Source organism: Microtus pennsylvanicus, chromosome 10, assembly GCF_037038515.1.
Source record: "Microtus pennsylvanicus isolate mMicPen1 chromosome 10, mMicPen1.hap1, whole genome shotgun sequence".
Lineage (NCBI taxonomy): Eukaryota > Metazoa > Chordata > Mammalia > Rodentia > Cricetidae > Microtus > Microtus pennsylvanicus.
In genome coordinates, this window is record NC_134588.1 from 95,731,334 (window position 1) to 95,753,485 (window position 22,152).

At 43.4% G+C, this 22,152-nt stretch overlaps 1 protein-coding gene across 5 annotated transcripts in view; it reads left to right on the forward strand.

The window, feature by feature from the left end:
• Sdccag8 (SHH signaling and ciliogenesis regulator SDCCAG8) overlaps window positions 1-22,152 on the forward strand; it is a 194,415-nt gene that overhangs the window by 24,658 nt on the left and 147,605 nt on the right. For all 5 annotated transcript variants that reach the window (XR_012912112.1, XM_075989256.1, XM_075989259.1 and 2 more), the window contains exons 7-10: window positions 3,125-3,189; window positions 3,473-3,661; window positions 10,881-11,019; window positions 19,447-19,599. Coding sequence is in view for 4 of the 5 variants with exons in the window: in XM_075989256.1 (XP_075845371.1) it covers window positions 3,125-3,189; window positions 3,473-3,661; window positions 10,881-11,019; window positions 19,447-19,599 (546 nt within the window). In the remaining variant the exon portion in view is untranslated. The remainder of the gene's footprint in view (window positions 1-3,124; window positions 3,190-3,472; window positions 3,662-10,880; window positions 11,020-19,446; window positions 19,600-22,152) is intronic.

Here is a 22,152-nt window from a genome sequence, read left to right on the forward strand (position 1 = left end):
TTCATGTTACTGCATGGAGCAGAAGCCTGTCTGTTTTGGTCGAGGGGCCGCAGGATGAGTACACCACAGTTGACTTCTCTAGTGTTGATGGACACCGGTGGTGTTTCTAGCTTGGTGCTGGTGTATTGCTGCAGAGGACTTTCGTTATGCCTGGGGGAATGTACCTCACCCATTTTTATGTCTGTGTCCCTGAGAATGAAACTCTTGATCTCAGGCTATGCCAGTGTTCTGCTTGGACTGAATATCAATGCCCATCTTTAAGCACTTCTTTACCAGTTTACACCTTGTCAGCTGCCCAGGAATGATCCCGACATTCCACTCCCTTCTTCATATGCTGCCAGCAGGTTTGTCTTTTTCTGATGATTTGTGTGTATGTGCTTGGGAGTTTTGTTTATTTGTTCTTTATGTATTTGTTTGTTTTGTATAGAGTCTCTCTTTGTAGCCCAGGCTGGGCTGGAACTTATTATGTACCCTAGGCTGTCTTTGAGTTAATGGCAAACCTCCTACCTCAGAGTGTTTCTGTTCCGTATTTTGTTACATTTATCTGATATGTTAATTTGGGGGAGTTATTTTTATATTCAGGTACAAGATTCTTCATACACACAGACATTTTAATATGTATAGTAAGTTGTCGTCTAACTTTTTAGTGAGTGGCTTACTTTTTAGTACTTCTGATAACTAGTTGCTGGCTTTAGTTACAAAGATTTCATTGTTGATTCACTGTGATGTGCCTTCTGTGTCTTCTTTAATAGTCCCTTCCTACGCAGACATGGCATGTTTTCCTGAAGTGTCTTCTGGAGAGGATAGCTGTGCCTTTTACATTTAGATGTACAGTCTTCCCAGAATCCATCTTAGTAGGTGACATGAAGCACACAGATCACATTTTGTTTTTTTCTCATGTGTTTATTAATATACCAGAGTTCTATTAATTGAAAAGGTAGTCTTTTGCCTTCTTTGTTTGCTTTCTGAATTTTGTTTTTGTGGTGTTGAAGGTTCAACCCAAGACCTTGCACAGGTTAAGGCTGGCATCCTCTTGTGAGCCTCCTCTGCATCACATACCTTTCCCACAGGTTAAGAGTGGCTCTTTATCTGTTTCATTGAGTTCATGCTATGCTGTCTTAAGTATGACAGCTTGAATCTGGTAGACCATGTCTCTAAGGCATTATTCTTTATTCAAAAGAATACCTTTACTATTTTGGACTCTTGCACTTCCATTTACATTGTGGAATTTGATTTAGATTGCCCTTAGAGTATGTGTCACTGAGAATTAATATTCTTATAATAGCATTTCATCCATCCTTATGAACTGCATATAACTCCATTTACTTATGTCATCCTTAATTTTTAGTACTTTTTTTTTTTTGAGGTGCTAGGAATCAAAACATGGGCCATGCAGAGCTAGGCAAAGCCCTGCATTGCTGAGTTGTATCCCTGGCCCTTGGATTTCTTGAAACAGGGTCTTGCAGTGTAGTCCAGGATGCCCTAGAGCATGATCTATCCCAGGCTGGTCTAGAACGCATCATCTTCCTTCCTGTGCCTCTGGAGTGCAAGGCATATGGAATGCACTGCCATGCTTGGCAGTTGCTAGTTTCTCTGAGTAAAGGATTTACATGTCTCTTTAGAACTAGTTCTAACTTGGTTCAGATGCTATCATAAATGATACCTATTTTCACATTTCATTTCCTGACTCCTCGCATGATAAAAATCTTACAGGCTTAGCTACTTTACTAAGCACACTTTTTAAGAGCTAGCATTAGAATGGCGAGATTTCTCCTTTCCTGTCTTTATCTGTGTATCTGAGGGGAGTTTCCTTGAGAAAGTGCATAGTTGTTAGTTTTATGATATGGTATCTGTGCCATTGTTAATTAGTGGGATTATTCATAAGTTGGTGTTCACTCAACATAATCATATTGCTGTCTGAGTTCTTTTTATTATACTATTGTTTACCCCCTTTTGTCATTGTTTGAATTCTTTTTGTGAGTTCCTTTTCTCTGCTTAATTGATCTGAAGTAATCTTAGCACTAGCATACACTTTGCTCAATTCAAAATCCTTGGATTATTTTTAGAGTCTTTTCCTGTTTGCTATCTCATATCTAACCAGTTATAGAAGTTAGTCAACCCAACTCTTGAATACCCCTCTACGTTCAAAACTTACTTCTCAGTGTTTGTTGCTGGGTTTCTTTGGTTCACAGTTTGACCTCTTATCTATGTATCTGCAATTACTTTTTTATAAGCATTCTTTCCCCTTTATTCTGATGTATAATTCAATCTGATAAAAAGTTTTCAGTGTATGTCCAATGCCTCAGCTACATGGGCTGGATAAATAAATTTCTTAACATTTATATTCATCCTATGTTCCAAGCTTTCCTGTTTCTCCCAAGTCCAGCTGCTCTTTCTCTTAGCATTTTACCTTCTGGCGTTACAAAGATAAGGTGCAGATGTCTTTAGATTCCATGGCTTCGGGCATCTTGAAGACCATCCTTTAAGTCTTAACACCTGCTCTGGGAAGCCCAATGGACTTCTTTTAGCTGGATTCTGTTTTCCCTCCCATTTATCTCACAGAGAGTCTTGTGCCTTTTTGTTCCTTGTAGAGTCTAAGCTCTTGCTGAGGTTTGAGGTACCCTATGTAGACACTGAAAAGTACTTGTTAAATGGTAGATTGCACACCGAGTGGCTCACAGGTAGGGTGGCCATCGATCTTATCATGGTAGGCATTAAACTTTTAGCCTTTCCCATTTGTTATGTGTGTATACTGCATGGCAAACCTGCTTCACTTACAATGGGGGATTCTCTTAAGGTTTGGGCTTTACCCTCATGAATCTACCAATCTTCTGTAGAGCCACACTTTTAAGGCTAAGACCTGCTATGTGCAGTTTTGAAAGAAAATAAAAACTTTTGTCAGTCACCACTTTGGGACCTAGTGGGTTTTTTTCTTTTCCTTTTTTTTTTTTATTGATATTCACCTAATAACCAGAACAGCAGAATTAGAGTGAGCTAGTGAAAACGTCCCTACAGCATTGTTTTTCCTGTGGGTAAGAGAGAAAAACTTGAGCTAATATTTAGAATTTAAATTTTCTTATGAAAAGAAGCATTGCCAAAGTGTGCTTTCTTGCCCTGTTCACAGGAGAGGCTGAAACTCACATATGAGGCGAAGAGTGACCTTCTGGAGTCTCAGTTGATGCTTCTGAGGTAAAGTGACGTTATCCATTTGCAGATGGAGCAAAAGGATGGGCTCTTAAGATAAACTCTAATGTGTGGTGAGCTACCAGTGTTACCAAAGAGTATTACTTGATAGCATTTTCTATGTAGTACGGCAATGGAGCAATCCCTCTGTGCTTCAGATTGGGGTGAGAATTAGTGAGATACCATGTGTCCACACCACAGATGGCGGTGGAAGTTCTCTCTGATGCTTCATTTGAAAGCACTGAACGTTTCCCTGGACATTATCTAGAATTTTTCCTCTTTCTTTTAGGAAAGACTTAGTTGAATATCAGAAAACCTGTGAGGATCTTAGGGAAAGATTGAAGCATAAAGAATCTCTTCTGGCTGCTAGTGCCACCAGCCGTGTGGGTGGCCTCTGTTTGAAATGTGCTCAGCACGAGGCCGTCCTTTCCCAGACCCACAGCAACGTGCACATCCAGACCATCGAGACACTGACCAAGTAAGTATGCACCGTGTCTGGATGCCTTGCCAGTGGGGGGTATCGTGTCTCTGAGGGCATTGTGTCCTTTGTCCCATGCTAAGTCACATGTGGTTAAGCTCCAAAATATCTAGATTTTAAATGGTTCTTTTATTGTAGCTTTCTTGAAGAAAGAATAGCTAGGGTCTGGCCTACCGGCTGTGGGGAATCATATCACTGAGCAAATCTTTTTACCTCTTAGTTCAAATCTCATTTGAACTAAGGGAATTGAAATAGATAATCATCACGGGTCGCCAAGGTCAGTGAACCCAGTCTTAACACTGTTCTTTACAAGACTGAGTAAGAGGGGAATTCCTTTCATTTCCCTGTGTCTTGGATTTACCAGTGTGGTTTGGGCAGAATGGACTCTCAGTGCATCTTCTTCATGTGTCTATTGCAAAGAATATTTATTCTGATTTAGTGCAGTAAGATGCAGCTGTCGCAGTATTAGTAGGTGAAGGCCGACTGGGGAGTGATCATGGAGGTTTTGTCCACGCTCTCACCAGGCTGAAATACTGCGACTGGGGAGTGACCATGGAGGTTTTGTCCACGCTCTCACCAGGCTGAAATACTGCGACTGGGGAGTGACTATGGAGGTTTTGTCCACGTTCTCACCAGGCTGAAACACTGCAGCCCTCCGTGTGCATCTCTTGTTCTGTTTCCTCTGGAAGAGGAAGTCTTTTTGTTTCTGTAAAATTTCATTCAGTAGAAATTGAAAATTATTATTTATTGTAGCATCCCGTGCTGCTTTGCATTCTGTGCTTTCCTATGCTGATAACTCTTGTCTCCTCCTGGTCTGCTCTGCTCAATCCGAGATCCCAACCAGTGTCCTTTCCAGAGTTGTTTCCTCACTAAGCCCCACCCACCCAGTCCTCAGCTGGGTCATGATTTCCTGTATAGTTTAGAATACGTCATGTGCACGTGAAAGCAGCACGGATACTTGGTTTATTGCTTCAGCCCTGGGTCCTAGCAGAGTATCTGCTCATGTCTTCTCCATCCAAATTCCTGGCTTCTCTAAGGCTAATTCCAGTCAGCTGGTCTCTGGCTCCGCCCCTGATTCAAGGTTAACCCTATTAACAGTCTCGGAGGGTCACAATATGATTAAATATCCCGTAACATTTTACAAAAATGAATTATTACGTTAAAGAGCCAAATGAAATTCAGGCTATGAGAATATTAGAAGCAAACTGATGGCCTTGAAGTTGTGTGCTAAGTATGATGTGCAAAGAGAAAGTCATAAACAGAAAAACAATTCTTCCCTCGACCTGTTAAAAAATTAATTCATGGGCACTGGACATGGTATAGCCCAAGACCTGTAACAACAGTACTTGGTAGATTGAGACACCAGCCTCAACTATAGCACAAGACCCTTCTCACAGAACAGAAAGTTGGGCATGTCACTCAGAGATATGATACTGGTCCAGCATGCCCAGCTGGAAATAATCTTAATTCATTAATTTATGTAAAATAAGATATTCCAAATTAGAGTAAAAGACTGGGGAAATACTTGCCATGTTTAACTAACTAATAGTAGAGCATGCGCACAGTTTAGAGATGAAAAGCGGCGTATCGACTAGCTGCACTGAGTAAAGGAAAGGAATCTGTGAGAGAGGAAGCTGCCAGCAATGAGGAGATGGTCGTTCAAGCTGAGGAAAAACTAACCCGTCAGACTGGTGAGGATTAGTGATTGGTGACTGCAGCAAGGGCAAGGTAGGCAGCCATTTTTCATGCCCTGCTGGTGGAATATGAAATTGGCATAGTCACTTTGCAGGGCGCTGTAGCTCTATCCATTACTATTTCAAGTTTGCATTGTGGTTTCCCGTGAGGAAAAGCTCGTCTGCGCTCACAGCAGAGCGCGCACAAAGAGTGCTTTCGGAGCATTGTGATGGTGAGAGCCTGAGCATCCTTCTAAGGGGCTTACCAAACTGGGGCTTCTGTCGGCCCTGAAGAGTTATGGATGGCACTTAAAAAAAAAAAAGAAAGAATTGGGAGCTGGAGAGATAGTTCAGCCAGCAAAGCTGCTAGATGATCTAAGTTTAATCCCCGGACCCACATAACGGAAGGAAAGAACCGACTTCTGCAGGTTGTCCTCTGACCTCCACAGGTGTGCTGTGGCACATGCACGTGTAACACACTGCAAAGTAAATAAATATGAGAAATTAAGAATTGTTCACGTGCATAGTTCACACAAACTTTCGTATGACTGCACACACATAAAGAAGTAGAGAGGGCACATGTGAACTAATGTGAAACTAACTCCAAAGTGAATAAAACTACTGAAGATAACACTAGTGGAAAGCCGTTGGGTTTTCTAGGTCAAATACAATATTAGACATTTTCTCTAGGTTCATAGAAATTGACTTGAAAGACTAGACACCAGATGTTTAGTAATGGTTAAAGTCTACTAGAATTCCAGATTTGTTTCAAATAGTCTTTGGTAATTAATTTTACACAGATATGTTATAAAAAATAAAAATATTTTATATTAAGTAGATTTTCAAAGGTAGTTTTAACTAGTTTAGTAAAATTACCCAACAAATAAAATGGCTACAATGTTTATAATGGTGAACAGAGGCCACGGTGTTCACAGTGGTGAGCAGGGGCCACGGTGTTCACAGTGGTGAGCAGGGGCCACGGTGTTCACAGTGGTGAGCAGGGGCCACGGTGTTCACAGTGGTGAGCAGGGGCCACGGTGTTCACAGTGGTGAGCAGGGGCCACGGTGTTCACAGTGGTGAGCAGGGCCTACGATGGTCATTGTGGTTGAGCATCTGGCTTTCATTTCGTAATCAGGTTCTTGTCAGTTACAGACTCTGTTGCCACTGTCTTAGGTTTGACTTGGCCTCAGAAAGGAAGTGGCAGCCTGCCTACCTCCCGTTTCTGCTGTGTCAGCAGTGTGCTCCATGTTCCGCTTTGGAAACAGAAAAGGGTGAAAGGTCTCTGCTTTGTTATTTTTAGGGTTTTGGGGTTCTACAGCTCCCTTTGTCTCCTCTGACTTTTAACCTTTTCAACTTATTACTGCACACTGTTGCCCACTGAGTGGCACGCTGACTTAGGGAGGCATCCAGCATGGGTCAGGTTTGGGTTTCTAGCTTTATGTACTTAAAGTTGGTACATGCTGCGTGGTGTTAGGTAGAATTCAAAAATTGGACCTTAAATATGTTAAATCCAAAAAGGTTGCTGTATCCTTTTTGAAATATGGCCTTATGAAGCTGGTTGTCAGCTGACTCACTCCACCCTCCAGCAAGTACTGCTTGGACGTGTGATTCAGGGGTGACTTGCATGGCAGACGGGGGTGGGGGTGAGGCATATCCTGGGGACCAGACCAGCCGTATGTTTGTGGTGTTTTATGTTGGGTATATAGGGATTTGTTGATAGTGGTTGTGATTCTTAAGTTGACTTAAGTTCTGCAGTGCCGTCCACTTGGGCCGCTGTGTGCTGGAGAGTAGGTAAAGCCATTCTTACTCCTCTTGCTCCTTCCCTAGTGCTCACATGTCAGGAGCCATCAAGGCGGTAGTTCAGAGTTGTCAGACAAATCCTGGTGAGATCCTGGTTACTTTTTTTTTTTCTGAGAAATGTTTCCCATAGTGCTGCCTGGGATTTGATCCATTTTGGGATCCTTGGCTGACTTCTGTCCAGTGGGCTTTGAGTGGCTGCAGCAGGGAGCTTTCCAGAAACGGGGACAACGAAACGCTTCATGAGCTTTCTGGACTTTCCTTTCACACCAGCAGTGCTAATGCTGACTAAAACGATGCTTATTAGAAATACTTAAAACTGCCCATGACATTCCCTAGTTATTCCACATTTCAAGGTGAAGTTGGTACCCGTCTCTTAAAGCAACCCTGTCCTTGTGTATTGTGCACATGGCTAAAGGCACTCAGGGGCTTTGCCTGCTTTGAGTGCTGAATGAAGTTCCTAATGTACTATGGTCACCAGTGACCAGCTGTGTTCCGGTGCTGTCTTTCTGCCCTAACTGCTCACACCAGGCTGTGGAATAGTATGAGCTTAACATCATGTGGTCAGCCATTTCCTTAGGATGCTCCCTGGCTGAGTCCCTGAAGTCACCATGTGCTGTTTTTAAGGACTTGCGGAACTTTGCCTTGGAAGATGATGTCACTTGTGTCTGTCCCTCTGTGAGAACATCCTCAGCCTAGCACTGGGTTTGCCCTCTGAGCACAGCTTCAGGGGCAGGAATACAACTGCCCAATAGCCCACCTGGCTGCCTGCCATGGTGACTTCATATTTCTGAAGAACAGATAACCAGTAGTCTTGTCGGATGCAAGAGGCAAGTGTGGAGTGAGAAACAAGAGATCAGCTAAGAAAGTGTCAGGCAGATGAAGATGGGGTGGCGGAAGCCTGGGCTGCCACCCAGAGCTCTTTGTTTCCTGAGCATCCGCTGTTGGGTAGTTGAGGAAGCAGGAAGCAGAGATGGATCCCAGCCAGAGGCAAGCTGCAGCTAGGAGTAGGAGCCTAAGCTGCCTGCTGGGATGATTCTGCCTTGTTGCCAGTGGTCATGGGAGGAAGTGGAGCCGGTCAGGCCAGTCTCTGCAGATGTTCAGTTACTCGTTTTGCCATCTTCTGAAAGATGATTAATGAAACATCTTTGCTTGAGTTCATCTTTAATGATTTTCCATGGCTTAAGAGTGGATGGATTTACATTCTGAAACATCTTGAACTAGAAGAACTAACTTTGACTCTGCTCTTTAATTAAAAACCACCTTTTCCATTTAAATCTCACAATATTACAACAGTGGGAACTTTCTCTTGGGGTCCCTTCTGAAATCTTCCTATTGGAGATTTTCATATTCATACCCTTGAGTTTTTTGGTTTTATTTAATATGGAAAAGTAGTAGACCCCAAAGCAGATTAAAGTATTCTAAGTTTTTAAATTTTAAGTTTGTAATTTTACATTGAAGTATTGTGTGTGCGTATGTTTGTGGGAGCACACACGGCACATATGTGAAGGTCGGAGAGCCTGGTTGGGAGTTGGTTCATTCCTTCCACCATGCAGGTCCTTGGGATCTAGCTGGCTTGTCAGCCCTCACTCACAGCAAGCGTTTTTCCCAACAAGCCATCTTGCAGGCCCTGTTCATTTGTTCTTTCTGTCATTTACTTTGTTGAGCATCTATTACATGACAAATGCCAGTCTTGATAAGTGGATGCCCCCCAAATAGACTACGTGGATTAGAGATGTCTCCCATGAGAAGCAGATCTGTTAGACCTTGGCCTTGTGGTATCTGCTAACTTGTCCACCCACTGAACTGCTTGCCGTTCTCTTTGGAGTTGGGAGCTATCTTTGTGATATTGTAGCTTCAGGGCAGATAAAGATGTTACTGAGTTATAACTTCTGCTTCTCAGTAGCTCTTAGAGGCTTATGGGAGGTGAGCCCATGATTCTCAGATTGTGAGCCATACAGGAAATGTTTCTTCTAGGATCACAGTCCTTTTGGATTGTGTGTCCTACGAAGCTAGTCCCCTTTTATCTCACTTTTTTTTTTTGCAACTCAGATAAGCACAAATTCTACTTTGCTTGCATTCAATTTATCTTTTACTTTAGAATAATTTAATCTGCTTTTGAGTCTTCCACTTTCCACATAATTATTGTGCTTCATAATATTCAATCAGAATAATTAACTGTTTTTTTATTTCATTTAGAATAAAAACTGAGTAATTTTCATCAGTTTCAAACAAACCAGGAAGCTCTAAAGGGAAGCTCATCATAATTCTACGAATTTCATGCTGTTTGTAACAATTTTTTTTAACAAAAAGGGCTTTTATGAATGTGTTCAGCATTCCATGTTTCTTAAAATATGACTGTTTTCCAAATAACCACAAATAGTTTAAATTCTTGTCTTCGGGAGATTTGTTAAAAGGAATTATTGGTTAGTTTAGAAGGGCATTCAGACTCAGTGTTTGCAATCTTCTAAATTAATGTTTGGTTTTCTTTTTAATCCCAGTTGTTTCTTCTCTGACAGTTTGGAATCTGGCAGTGGCAAGCAAACTGTGAGCTTTGATTTTAGTGGTTTTGGTACCTCCCTGATAGCTGGTCATCTTGACAACGTACAGGAGGGCATTTGTACAGTCCAGCAGGCTTTGCATTCTGCTTTGTATATGTAGAAAACAGACCACCTTATCTTTCTCTTTGGCTCACTGAACATGTAATTTTTTAAATTTTATTTTTATTTTACATATATATGTGCCAGCTTGCCTGTGTGTGTACCACATGCACACGAACACTGTGGCGGGTAGAAGAAGGCATTGGATCCCAAGGGAGGAACCAAACCTACAGCTTTGTGAGCCACTTAGTGGAGTTGCTGAACCCAGGTCTTTGCAGCCCCCTCTACTGGAGTTTTTTATACAACGATAAGTTCCAAAGTATCCTGAGAATTTGATCTGGAGTTTATTTAACCTGTGAAGCTGGATCCTACTATTTTACATGCGTCAAAATTAGTATTCTGCTTAATGTTGCCCCTAATAAGCAGCTTATCTTAGTGAACATCTGAAACTTGTTTAGGAGTGGGTGAAGCTTGCTCAGGATCAAAACCAGGGGCCAAGATTTTGTTAAACTTGAGTGGAGGGCTTGAGTGCCTGCCCACTGAAATGCAAAGAACAAGTGAGCAGACTACAGGTTTGTTCATAACTAACGGAGAGAATTTAACTGGAAGGGAAGGAAAACTGAGGCCCGTGAGAAAGATGCAGAAGGACGGGTTTGTATTCGTTCAGGCAAGCAGGAGTAGCGGTCCTGCACTGCCTCTGCATCCCGCCCTGCCAAGGAGGCACACCCTGGTTCCTCTTCAGAAATTGTAAATCTTTCCCTGGACTCCTTGTTGAGAGGCGTCCTTTGATGTGCAGCACAGTCTTCTGAATGTGGTTCCTTTTCCCAGCTCCTCCACTTCCTTTTCCTCTGTCATTTGCTCTTTCTGAGGCTTTGCATGGTGGTCACACATGTGCCAGCCCTTTCCACAGAAGCCGATTGTCCCGAGCAGCTGTGGTCCCGCCATGAGCGCCTCGGCCTTTCAGGCCGCTCTGCCTGCCACTCGCTGAGGGAGGACAGAGGGTCATTCTCTGGGCCGCGCTGTAATTCGTGCTGGGCAGGCCCTCCGTAGCAGTTCTTTTGATACACACGAATGCTTTCCTTTCTTCTGACTTTGAGTGCACTATCACATGGTCACTTCTCATGTGGGTGTTCTTCTTGTGCTGACAGAGAGAGGGATGACTTAATGTCTGCGCTAGTTTCTGTGCGGAGCAGCTTGGCGGAAGCGCAGCAGAGAGAGACAAGTGCCTACAAACAGGTGAAGCAGGCTGTGCAGATGACCGAGGAGGCCAGCTTTGAAAAGACCAAGGCAAGTGGAATGGCTGGAAATGGGCATAACACACAGCCACTGTTTCCCTATGCATGTTTCTTTGATTATTTTAATAGCTAAATTAATTTCAAACACACAAGACAGATGCCGGTTCACAACTGTTGACTTCTCTAAATTAAGCAAACTTTCTATTTGGAGAATTCTTATTCCTCTGCAAATATGTCTGTCCTGTTGCTGTTCAGAGATCATAGAACAATATGGGAAGTGCTTTGTTGTGCTTAATCTGCTTGTTTTCTGAGCGCCTTCAGGGCTGGGACAGTCTCAGCACCGACTCACTTGTGTATCTATGTTCCTGTTTGACTAAAGGCAAATGTTCCTCCTCTGTGTAAGTAGGAAATGTTGGGACATCGAAATATGCCAGTGTTAATCACACGTGTGTGTCCAATAGCATCTTTTGATGTAACTTAGATTCATTGTGAGCTGAATTAGTTGTACCTGGCCATAGTAATAAAATAATAGTTCACACTAAGTGACCAGTGTTCTAGACACTTCGAATAACTGAAGGTTACTATTGATTGATGGTTGTGGTCCTTTGATGTGTTACTGGCCATACTTCAAGTGTTTAATACTTGACATTTTAGATGTGTGGTTTTGGCATATGTGTGCTCATCTAGTAAATTCTATACAGAACTGTGTCTTAGTTAGGATTTTCTTTCTGTGAAGACACCATGACCACACAACTCTTATAAATGGAAGCACTTAGCTAGCATGGCTCACTCACAGTTTCAAAGGTTTAGCCCATTATCATCATGGCAGGGAGCATGGCAGGCACCCAGGCAGATGTGTACTGGAGAGGTAGCTGAGTCCAATATCTTGCAGGCAAAGGAACTTGACTGAAACACTGGGTGGTATCTTGAACATAGGAAACCTCAAATCCCTCCCCCAGAGTGACATACTTCCTCCAACAAAGTCACACCTCCTAATAGTGCCAGTCCCATTGAGATTATGGGGGCCAGTCACATTCAAACTACACATACTGCAACGTATGAAAAATGTAAAATTCGAAAGACCTCTAGCCAGACACCTTGGAGAAAGGGGCACTCAACATGCAGTTCCACCCATGTTTTATGAAATGTTATAAATCAGAGCTGATTGATTCTCTATTGAGGGCCATCACAGCCATCGCCTATCCATTTCCCTCTTAGGTCCTCTGGAATATTCCCAGGCTAGTTGACCCTCACTCTTTGCTGATTTCCTTTCCAGATGGGTCCACTTGTGACCCAACTCCCTCACATGTTCCTTCTCTTCTCAACTCAGCTGGTCTGGACATCATGAGAGTCCAGCTCTCCTGACTTTTCCTTTGTCCCCAGGGCCTCTGGTGGAGGACTTAGATTTACTGTATTCATCACAGTTTCTCTACCCTTCCCCAGTGGGAGCTGACTCTAGATGTTCCTGGACACTGAGGAGCTTTGGCTTCTGACCCCTCCTCTCTCTGATCGTCTCCAGCCATTGCTCGTGAAGGTTTCGGGATCCATTTAATATATGGGACAGCAGCCACGCCAGTCCCCATAACTCCTGATTCTTTTCTCTCTGTGTGTCACACAAACCAAGATCATAAATTCTAAAACTGTCACCAGCCAAGGCCTTTCCTCCTGGTCCTCTGCACCCAGTCTTGCTCACTTCCTGTCTTCCCGGCCTTCACTTCAGCCTCTCCTTCTGACTGTCATTCTCCTGTTTCCAGCTGGGATTTTCCTTCTCACCTAAATATGAATTTTATGGCCTCAAACGGCACTCATTGTATCTACCATCCATCCTGTCTGTTTCTCACTGAAAAGCACCTAGTCCACTACAGTGCCCAGACTAGAAAACAGGACCCTGTCCCATCTTCTACCCCTGGCTTTCAGTCAAGTCATAGTTTCTGGAAGGCTTTCTTTTTCCCTTCATGAAACTCACAATTTCTCACCGGCCAAGTTCATCTCAGCTGAGAACTGCTCCTCCCCGCAGTGCCGTCAAATGTACAGTTGTTAAGGCTCCACTGCCTGTTCTGGTTTGAGCTGGAATGTCCCCATAATGCTCTTGCATTTCAAAACTTGGTCCCTAGCTGGTGGCTTTGTTTGAGGAAGCTGTGGGGCTCTGGGGTCACCATGGACAAGCTCTGCATGGTTCAGTCTGGCCCCACGTCTGACCCCATGCATCTATCAAGATATAAGGAGCCTCCGTGGCCTGTTTCCACTCCAGGAACTCTGCTGCCCTCCCCGCCAGGACAGACCGAAACTGTGAGCCAAAGCCAGCCCTTCCCTCATCACACTCCACCCCTCAGATGCAATCCACGACAGTCCTTAAAATCCCTCCAGTGTCGCCCCACCCCGACCGTGACTCTCTCATTCCCCATGCTGTTTCTCTGCAGAGTTCCCTGTTCGGCTGTGCCCACCTTTACCTCCTCTACCTTTGCGGTTTTTCTGTGCCCTTCCGCCATGTGTGCAAACTGTGACAGTAGCCTCCTGGTTGCTTTCTCTTGGGCATCTCCCTGTTCCAGCCTGTCCTTTGCATTGTCTTAGTGTTCCTGAATTGTAAACACCCCCACTGAGGGAACTCCCAGATCGAATGTACTGATCCCTAGCTGGCCTTTCAGAGGCTTCAGTCCAGCTGCTCCCCGACTGTCCTGGAGTCACCTCTCCCCACACTCAGACAACGAAGACCGTGAATTATGACTCAGCATTTTCATGGGTCCACTGGGCCAGCACCAATTGCTTTGTGCTCCTATGTGACAAACACGTCTGTCAGAGGAGGCTCAATTCAGGTGGCAGTCTTTGTAGAAACTCCCCTGCTTCTTGTTTGAATTAATCTCTGCCTCTCTGACCCACAGTGTTGTTACATAAAGTCGTGGTGACTTTTTCTAGCTGTTTGAAAGACTATTATGTCTAGCCCTGTTTTTCTCACATGCCATTTGCATATTCATTGCACGACTAATGTTTGTTGAAGAGAAATTAATAATTTTAGCTATAAATGTGATATTAAATAATTAATGCCTTTTGAAATGTAATGGTTAAGAATGAGCTAGCCCAGTTGTCATCAGGCTGCTCTGGCAGCAGCTAATGGGGCAGATGCAGAGGCCCACAGCAAACATGAGGCAGGGAGACAGCCAGAACTGGAGATTTTCAACAGGTCTCTACCCTTGGAGCTTTGGGAACGTCGTGGAAGTGGGTGAGGAAAAATTGTAGGAGCCAGAGAAATCAAGGACACCAGGAGAACATGGCCCCCAGAATCAACTAAACAGGGCTGAAAAAAACTGAAGCAGCAATTTTGGAGCCATGATGGATATGTTCTAGGTCCCCTGCATATATGTTATGGTTGTTAACTTGATGTTTTTGTGGGGCTGTTACAGTGGGAATGGGATGTCTCCAACTCTTTTGCCTGCTCTTGGGACCTTTTTCAGCCTGCTGACCCAGCCTTGATATGAGGGTTCATGCCTAGTCTTGTTGTACCTTGTTATGCCCTGTTTGGTGGATATCCCTCAGGGTCCTGTCCTTTCTGAAGGGAGCCAGAAGAGGAGTGGATCAGCAGGAGAGGGGTGGTGGCCGGGGGAGGGGGAGAACTGGGAAGACTGGAGGGTGGGGAAACTGCAGTCAGGGTGTATGATACAGAGAAGAATAAGGAAGGAGGGAGGGAGAAGGCGCACTGAGGCATTGCCTACTGTGAATCTGCGTTTTCACTCAATTGACAGGAATGGAGGCAAAGGCTGCTGACATGATGTGGTGCAAGCCTAGGAGCATTTACCTAAAGTTCTGATAAGACATAGGAAGTTTTCTTTTGGGGAGTCTTAAAAGATAGTGAGCATGGATATTTTTAATACAAGGCAGGAGTTATATGTTTCTTAGTTTCTTGGTGTTTGTTGCCATCTAGTGGGCGTTATTTGTATTGCATGCCAGGTAAAAGACATCGCTTTATTGCATTGTTTACATTTGTAGTGACTGAAAATACCCATAGTGTTTATAAGAAAACAAATATCTGATCAGAAGGCCATAAAGTCGTTTTCAGGTAATGGTGTGAAACTACAGTCCATCAAATCTCTGCTCTTCCACTTTATACATCTGTGATCTGGGCAAATTATTTCATGTTTGAAAACACCCAAGTGCTAAGAACCCCTTAAAATTTCTTCCTGGGGATAGCGGATTGGTGCTGTGCCAGCCACTTAGAAGGCCTCTGATGCGGAGCAAGAGCAGTGAAAGGCTGTACTGGAAAGCGCACATTAGTGCAACCGGAGATAGTTCTTAAAAACAAAAGTGAATGGCAGAGGGTTTGTAGTACTGGACTGATGAAACTCCAAGAAACAGCTGTAAAAGTTAACGAGCCTCCAGCCTGGCTGACTGTCCTCACAGTGCAGCGGCTGAGCGCTGTACCGAGGCACAGGCTTCGGGAAATGGACTGGGCACAGCAGAGGTGAGAAAAATGTCAACATAGTAGGTTAAATAAATGTTGGTTTGTTTGTTTGTTTTGATTTTCTCCATTATTCTGTGTCTTGGATTGTGGTATAATCAAAAAAGCAGAATTAAGAAACTTGGATGTTGTGGAATATTTGTTTAACTCTGTAAAGATGTGTTACATTTGTTTATGCGCAAAATATTACTTTAAGTGTGTAAAGGTGTGTTACTTTTTTATGCTGCATCTGTTTAATTATGTAAGGATGTGTTGCATCTGTTTCACCTTGCCTGCCTAAGGCACCTGTTTGGTTTAATAAAAAGCTGAATGTCCAATAGGTAGGCAGCAGAAAGGATAGGTGGGGCTGTCAGGCAGAGAGACTAAATAGGAGGAGAAATCTAGGCTTGAGAGAGGAGGGGAAGGAAGAGAGAATGAGAGAGATGCCAGCCAGCAAGACACAGAGATGGCAGGAAAGTACCACACACAGAGAAGAAGTGAGAAAGGTAATAAGCCCCAAGGTAGAAGGTAGATGAAGAGAAACAGATTAATTTGAGTTAAAAGAATTAGCCACAAACCTGCCAAAGCTAGACAGAGCATTCAAAACTAATAATAAGTCTCCGTGTCATGATTTGGGAGCTGGTTGGTGGCCCCCTCAAAAAAGCCTGGCACACTTGGAGTAGAAAAAACTTATCAGAAAAGCTTTGAGCACTGGGCTCCAGCTACAGGCATGGAAGTAATGCTCCTCCTCTCAGCACATCGTCTGCTGCAAAACAAAACCAAGCTGTCAGTGCCTTTGGACAAAGACAGACTACGCACAGGACAGAGGCCCTGGGAGATCTTAAGAGAGGTGATGAATTCCTGTCTACTGAAATGGTAATATTAACAGGCATGTTTGTGGTAGTACTGGGATAAGCAAGCTTACTGTTGCATTAAAATGTAGCATATACAGTTATATATGATATGTAGGCATCAGTAATAAAAACAACTGTTATTAGTTTATGTATTTGCTCTATTATCGTTATTTGAGGATGTATCCCATATACATATATGTATGTATCTCACTGTGAAGCAGAGTGTAGTATTGCACCAACAGTAGCTTTATGCATTCCGTATTTAGAGTGTTTCTTGATTGCGTCAGGTAGTCACATGACCTATAAAATCTAGGCTTATGTAAGTGTGAAATTACATAACGATGCTTTTCTCAGAATATGGTCGCTGGTGCACGCCTTTGTGAATAGTCTCAGTGTAGATTTATGGACTCGTTTCTGGTAAACAAGTTATTTATAAATTCAAAGCAATATGTTGTTTTATTTATAAGTAAGAAGCTCAAGTATGTTGATAATCATTTTTATTTAATGGTCTTGTTTCATAAAAATAAATTCATATTCATTCATGTTTCAAAATTTATGTTCAATAACAGTGAGCAGTAAATCCTCATAATATTTATTATTCATGAGTTTTTCACTGGAATTTCTAGGAAACTATTCGTAGCAGTTGGGAAGGGAATCAGAGATGTCATTCAATAGGTTTCCTGATTTGAAGCCTTAGTTGACAGATATCATTTTTGTTTTCAAAAATGTTTGACTTCTTTATGACAGTAATAGTTACCTTTGACTTACTAAAACTAGAATTAGAAATACTGAGTCCAATAAATTACGTTTTGAAATGAGTGTTGATGGGGACAGCACGGAATAGCTGCAAAGGAAAAATCTTGAGTTGAATTTGCTGGTGTGAATGCACACAATTTCTCCCATTCTCAAGGCTGACAGCCATTTCTCCCAGGTAAGAACCCATCTCCCCAGATACCCCAGGGAAAATGAGTGCGGGTCACACTTGGAGACATCACCCTAGTTGTGACCTAGCTTTGAGGATTTAGTTTCCTCCTGGAGAGAAATAAATGGGAGCCCTTGAATGACAAGGACCGGCATCCTGCAATAGTTTTGTAAGTATTGGGGTTAAGTAGCAGGTGTAGGAACCCCTTAGCCACAGGCGAGGTCCAATGGAAAAAGAGACAGTTTTACATCTCAGGGGCTCCAAACTCCCTGACCAGAGAGAGGGTAAAGTGATTGCATCTCAAGCATTAAGACCAGAGTTTGCATTCCAGTGCCCTGATCAAAGCCAGATAGGTGTGTGCTCCTGTCCTCTCAGTGCTGGGGGCAGAGGTGGGGGCGTGTGGGGGGGGGGAGATGGGGCTTTCTAGGGCATGACAGCCAGCCAGTCTAATTGGTGAGCTGCAGGTTCAGTGGGAAACCCTGTTTCTAAAATGAAGGTAGAGAAGAGGTTGAGGAGGACTCTGGCTTACACATGCACATATATGTGTATATGTTCACTACATACGTGTACACACACATTACTAATTTTTTTATTTCCAAGTGTTACTAAATCCACGGCTTTTCTCATTATAACCAGGTATAAATGTCAAAATAAATTAAAAGTAAATAAAAATGAAAGCTATTTAAAATGTGTGACTATTGATTACATACCCAATGATATCATAACTGGTTTGTAACCTAAGGTTTTACTCAGTGCTCCTCTTGTCCCCACCACTCCCTTGCTGGCGGCTGGCAGAAGGCCAGCATGATATGCTCATGTGACTTACAGCTGCGGTCTGTGTTTTCCACCAGACCAGCCTGTGGCTTGGCCTCTCCTCCTGTTCTCTGCTGACTGGATTCGTCTTTCCACTCTTGCTGTCTGGGTTGGGATGCTTTCTCAGTTGTTCTTAGCCTAAGTTGTCCAGGTGGGAATTTCTTCTGATATATTGATTTTATTTTCTTATACCAGTAGTTTCATTACGAAGGGAAAAGTTGCAGGTTTGTTGTTTGATTTCACTAGATTAATGGAAAGTAATTTTCACTGATAATTGTATTTTGAAGCACAGAATTCAGCATTCCTAGTATTTTAGCCTCCAAGGGATTTAGTTATGAAAAAATATGCTTTTCATTTTTTATAATCAGTTTTAAATTTATTTAGTCTGAGGCGTTCCTCTAGTCTTTAGCTTGGGACTAACTCTGTTGATGAGCCTTCTAAAATCAGAATTGTGTTTGTTTTGGTTAACCAGACACGTGTGAAATTGGCTGTCATACATTAGGATAGCAGACACGTTCCAGAATAAAGACCTGAAGGTGAATGTCTTCTAGATGAAGGGAGAAGAGTTCACAGATCCTGGATATTTTCGGTCTAGAGTTAGCTTTTAGCAAAGAGCAGTATAACCATAATAAAGCCTTACAGTGTGCATCGAGACCATTTCCATCTCCATTGTCAACAGCTGTGACCATCCAACTTATACAACTTGGGCGCTCTGTGAGGCTCGTGCTGTCGGTGCCAGACACAAACAGTGGTCAGAAGACAGACACCAGAGCAGCGTGACTATGTTGGGTTTTCGTATGGTGATTTGAAGTTCCATTTCATTGTTGGACATTGTAGATAATGGAAAGGAAGTAGGAGAGTTTTTATTTCTGGAAAACATTGTGGGCAATTTTGAACAAAGGAAAATTGTGATTTTTTTTTAATTATGAACTTTTACTGCTGCTGAAAGATGTTCATCCTGATAACAGGAGGCAGCAATCTGTGTTTAAGGGGAGTGAACTAATTCTTAGTTATATTAAGGAAGCTTTACTAAAATAGTGTTAATAGATGCCTGCATATAATAAAATATAGTTTTCAACATCTGCTTTAAATTTTCTATGTGTCATTTAAAGAATGAAAATACTTTGGATAAGAAGGACGTGAGATATTAGTATGTTTTCCATGAAGTACTAGCACCACATAACGACACATACCAAGGCACTTGGCCTTTCTGAACTCATTTTTCAGATTCTGAGTGCTCTGTGGCCACCGTCAGGGCCGGCAGAACTCTCCAGCTGACTAGTCCGCTATCCTCAACTGACATGGAAACCTGTGGGCACCGGTGGCATGCTGCTGTGACCGCCCGTGGTGGTGGACTGCCCAGTGGGTCCGAACTGTCTAACATAGAAGAACGTGTACTTGTCTGACCTCTCGCTGGTGATTTCGCACTCCTGATGCCCCTTCTCATTCTCTGTCCACCAGGCTCTGATGCAGTGCGAGCAGCTGAAGAGTGAGCTGGAGAGGCAGACAGAAAGACTGGAAAAAGAACTTGCCGCTCAGCTAGAGAAGCGGGCTTTTGAGAAGGAGATGATAAAGAAAGAAGTAGCCAAGGAGAGGGAGGACGCAGAGTCTAAGGTACCGTGCTACACACTTTCCTGAGGCCGTGGGATTGCATCTGAGGGGTGGAGTGTAGGGAGGGAAGGGCTGGCTTTGGCTCACAGTTTCAGTCTGTCCTGGCCAGGAGGGCGGCAGAGTTCCTGGCAGTGGGGGGCCTGCACACCTGAGTCCTCATCCAGCCCTCCTGCTGCTTTCTACCTCTCAGCTCCAGCACGTGGATTGGAGGCCCTGGGGATGTAGTCACGGAACCAATGCTGCTGTCCCTTAAAGTACAGGCTTTAGGGAAAGATGGCTACCAAGCAGATGTGTTCATAAATGATCAAATCTCCCAAGCCTAGACAGTCAACAAAAGGCTTCTTGTCAGGAGGATTTTGAAGTGAGGCTGAGAAAGGTGAAGGGATAGGCAGGGGGCGAATTGAGTTCAGGGGAAGGAAGTATCATGTCCAAGAAAAATACAAGCTCTTAGCTGAAACCTCTGTGCATGGTTGGGGTTTAGAACCGGCAGGTGGTGGAGCAGAGGGACTCGGGAAGAATAGTGGAAAGTGAAGTGTGAAGTATATGGGGGAATAAATCATCCATGCTCTTAAAATCTACATGAGTATTAGAAATTTCATTCAGATGTGACATTAAGCCACGAAATGGCTTTATATTGGACAGCGTTGTCATGATGTGAATATTTGAGGGAAATCACCTTGTTAATAAGTTGGAGTAGAACTAGAATATATGCCAGCAGATGATGTTGGGGTGAGGTGTGGCATTGTGGGGGTGACATCTTGGATTCAGGAGATCACTGGTAGCCGCTGGATCACAGTGTGTCATCACTGGGTGCTCTCCCCCTCCCCCTTCCCCTCGTGCTGTACTTCCTTTTAAGATTTTCAGTTTCTCTTTTCTTACAAGGTACTTTTGGGGCAATTTCTTTGAACCCATATGTGTGCCTCTAAAACAATGAGAGATCCATCCAGAAAGCTGTATGGACAGTTCTAGAGTTTAACAGGTGTAGATTTAGATAACTGGGAACTGCTCTGCCTTTAATTAATCGATGTATTGATTCCTTTTTCTCCTTGTCCCAGTAGGAACATCATGTTGTCCCTTGGCTGCTGCCTCCCCCTCAATGCCACCAAGTTAAAGAAACCCATCCCATCACCTTGATTGCCTTCTCTGCCCTGTTGTGTTTTCTTAGCCTCGTTGGCAGGCACCTCCAGCCCCTGTGGTGTCATTGCCACCAACATCAGCTCCCTTCCTTGTTCTTTAAACCCCAGCAGGGATAATCCGTGGTGAACTCAGTTTCGTACTTTAAAAACCTTCTCATCTCCCTGCAGCCTCGGATAAACCTACAGCAAAACCTAAAGTCTCTCCACCATTTTTCCTGTCTCTTCAGTCTCATGTCCCTTCACTTTTCCCCTTGGGTTCCTACCACACTGATGTCCTTGCCCATCCCCAGTCATTCAGGACAAGTCTGCCCTGTTTGTTTGTTTTGTTGCTTTTGTTTGTTTGGTTTGGTTTTTCATGATAGCATTTCTCTGTGTAGCCTTCGCTGTTCTGGAACTTACTCTGTAGAATAGGTAATCTTGAACCCAGAGATCCACCTGCCTCTGCCTCCCGAGTGCGGGATTAAAAGCATGTGTCATCACCGCCTGGCTGTTTGTTTTTATGCAAGGTTTGAGTGGGCTTCGTCTCCTATCCAGAGAAGGTCTTTGTTCTGTTTGATCCTTCAAAGTTCTTGAAACAGCCTCCATCAGAGCCTCCCAAAGCAAAACTAAGTTCTGCTCTATGGGTTCCCATAGTTGAGTTGATTGCAAATTCTTGTGGGATTGTTGCCTTCTCTAACTTTCTGTGAATCCCTGCATATATAAACCAATATCCTCATTGTTGGCACATTAGCAAATGCTCAAATATATAGTTTTGAATGAAGTATGAATAACATACAAGGAAAGGAAAGAGGGGCCCCATGGCATTGGAAAGGCAGGACTAAGGCAGAGGCTCAGAACTGATCCATCTGCAAGTGATCATGGGAGTTCTCGGGGCAAAGGTGGTATTAGCTGAGGTCCAAAGAATAGGCAGGATTTAGAGTCCTAGCGACTGGGGAAGGTATGGAGGGATGTGGAGCTTTGAATTGGCTATCGTGTGTGTGTGTGTGTGTGTGTGTGTGTGTGAGAGAGAGAGAGAGAGAGAGAGAGAGAGAGAGAGAGAGAGAGAGAGAGAAATAGAATCAATCACACACACACACACACACACTGTGTGATGTTTTACTCTTTTGAATTTATGAGGGTCCCACCACCCAGCTTCCAAATATATTACATACACAGAGGCTTATTCTTAGTTATGAATGCCTGGCATTAGCTTGGCTTATTTTTTTGCCAGTTTTTTTTAAATTTAAATTATCCAGATTACCTTTTGCCTCTGGGCTCTTATCTTTTTCTACTTCTGTATACATTTCTTTACTTTTTTGTTTGTGGCTTGCTGGGTGGCTGGCCTCTGATGTCCTCTTCTCCTTGTTTCTCCTTTTACTTATGCTCTGCCTGCCGCCCACAGCTGTCCTTGCTCCTGCCTAGCTACAGGCCATCCCGCTCT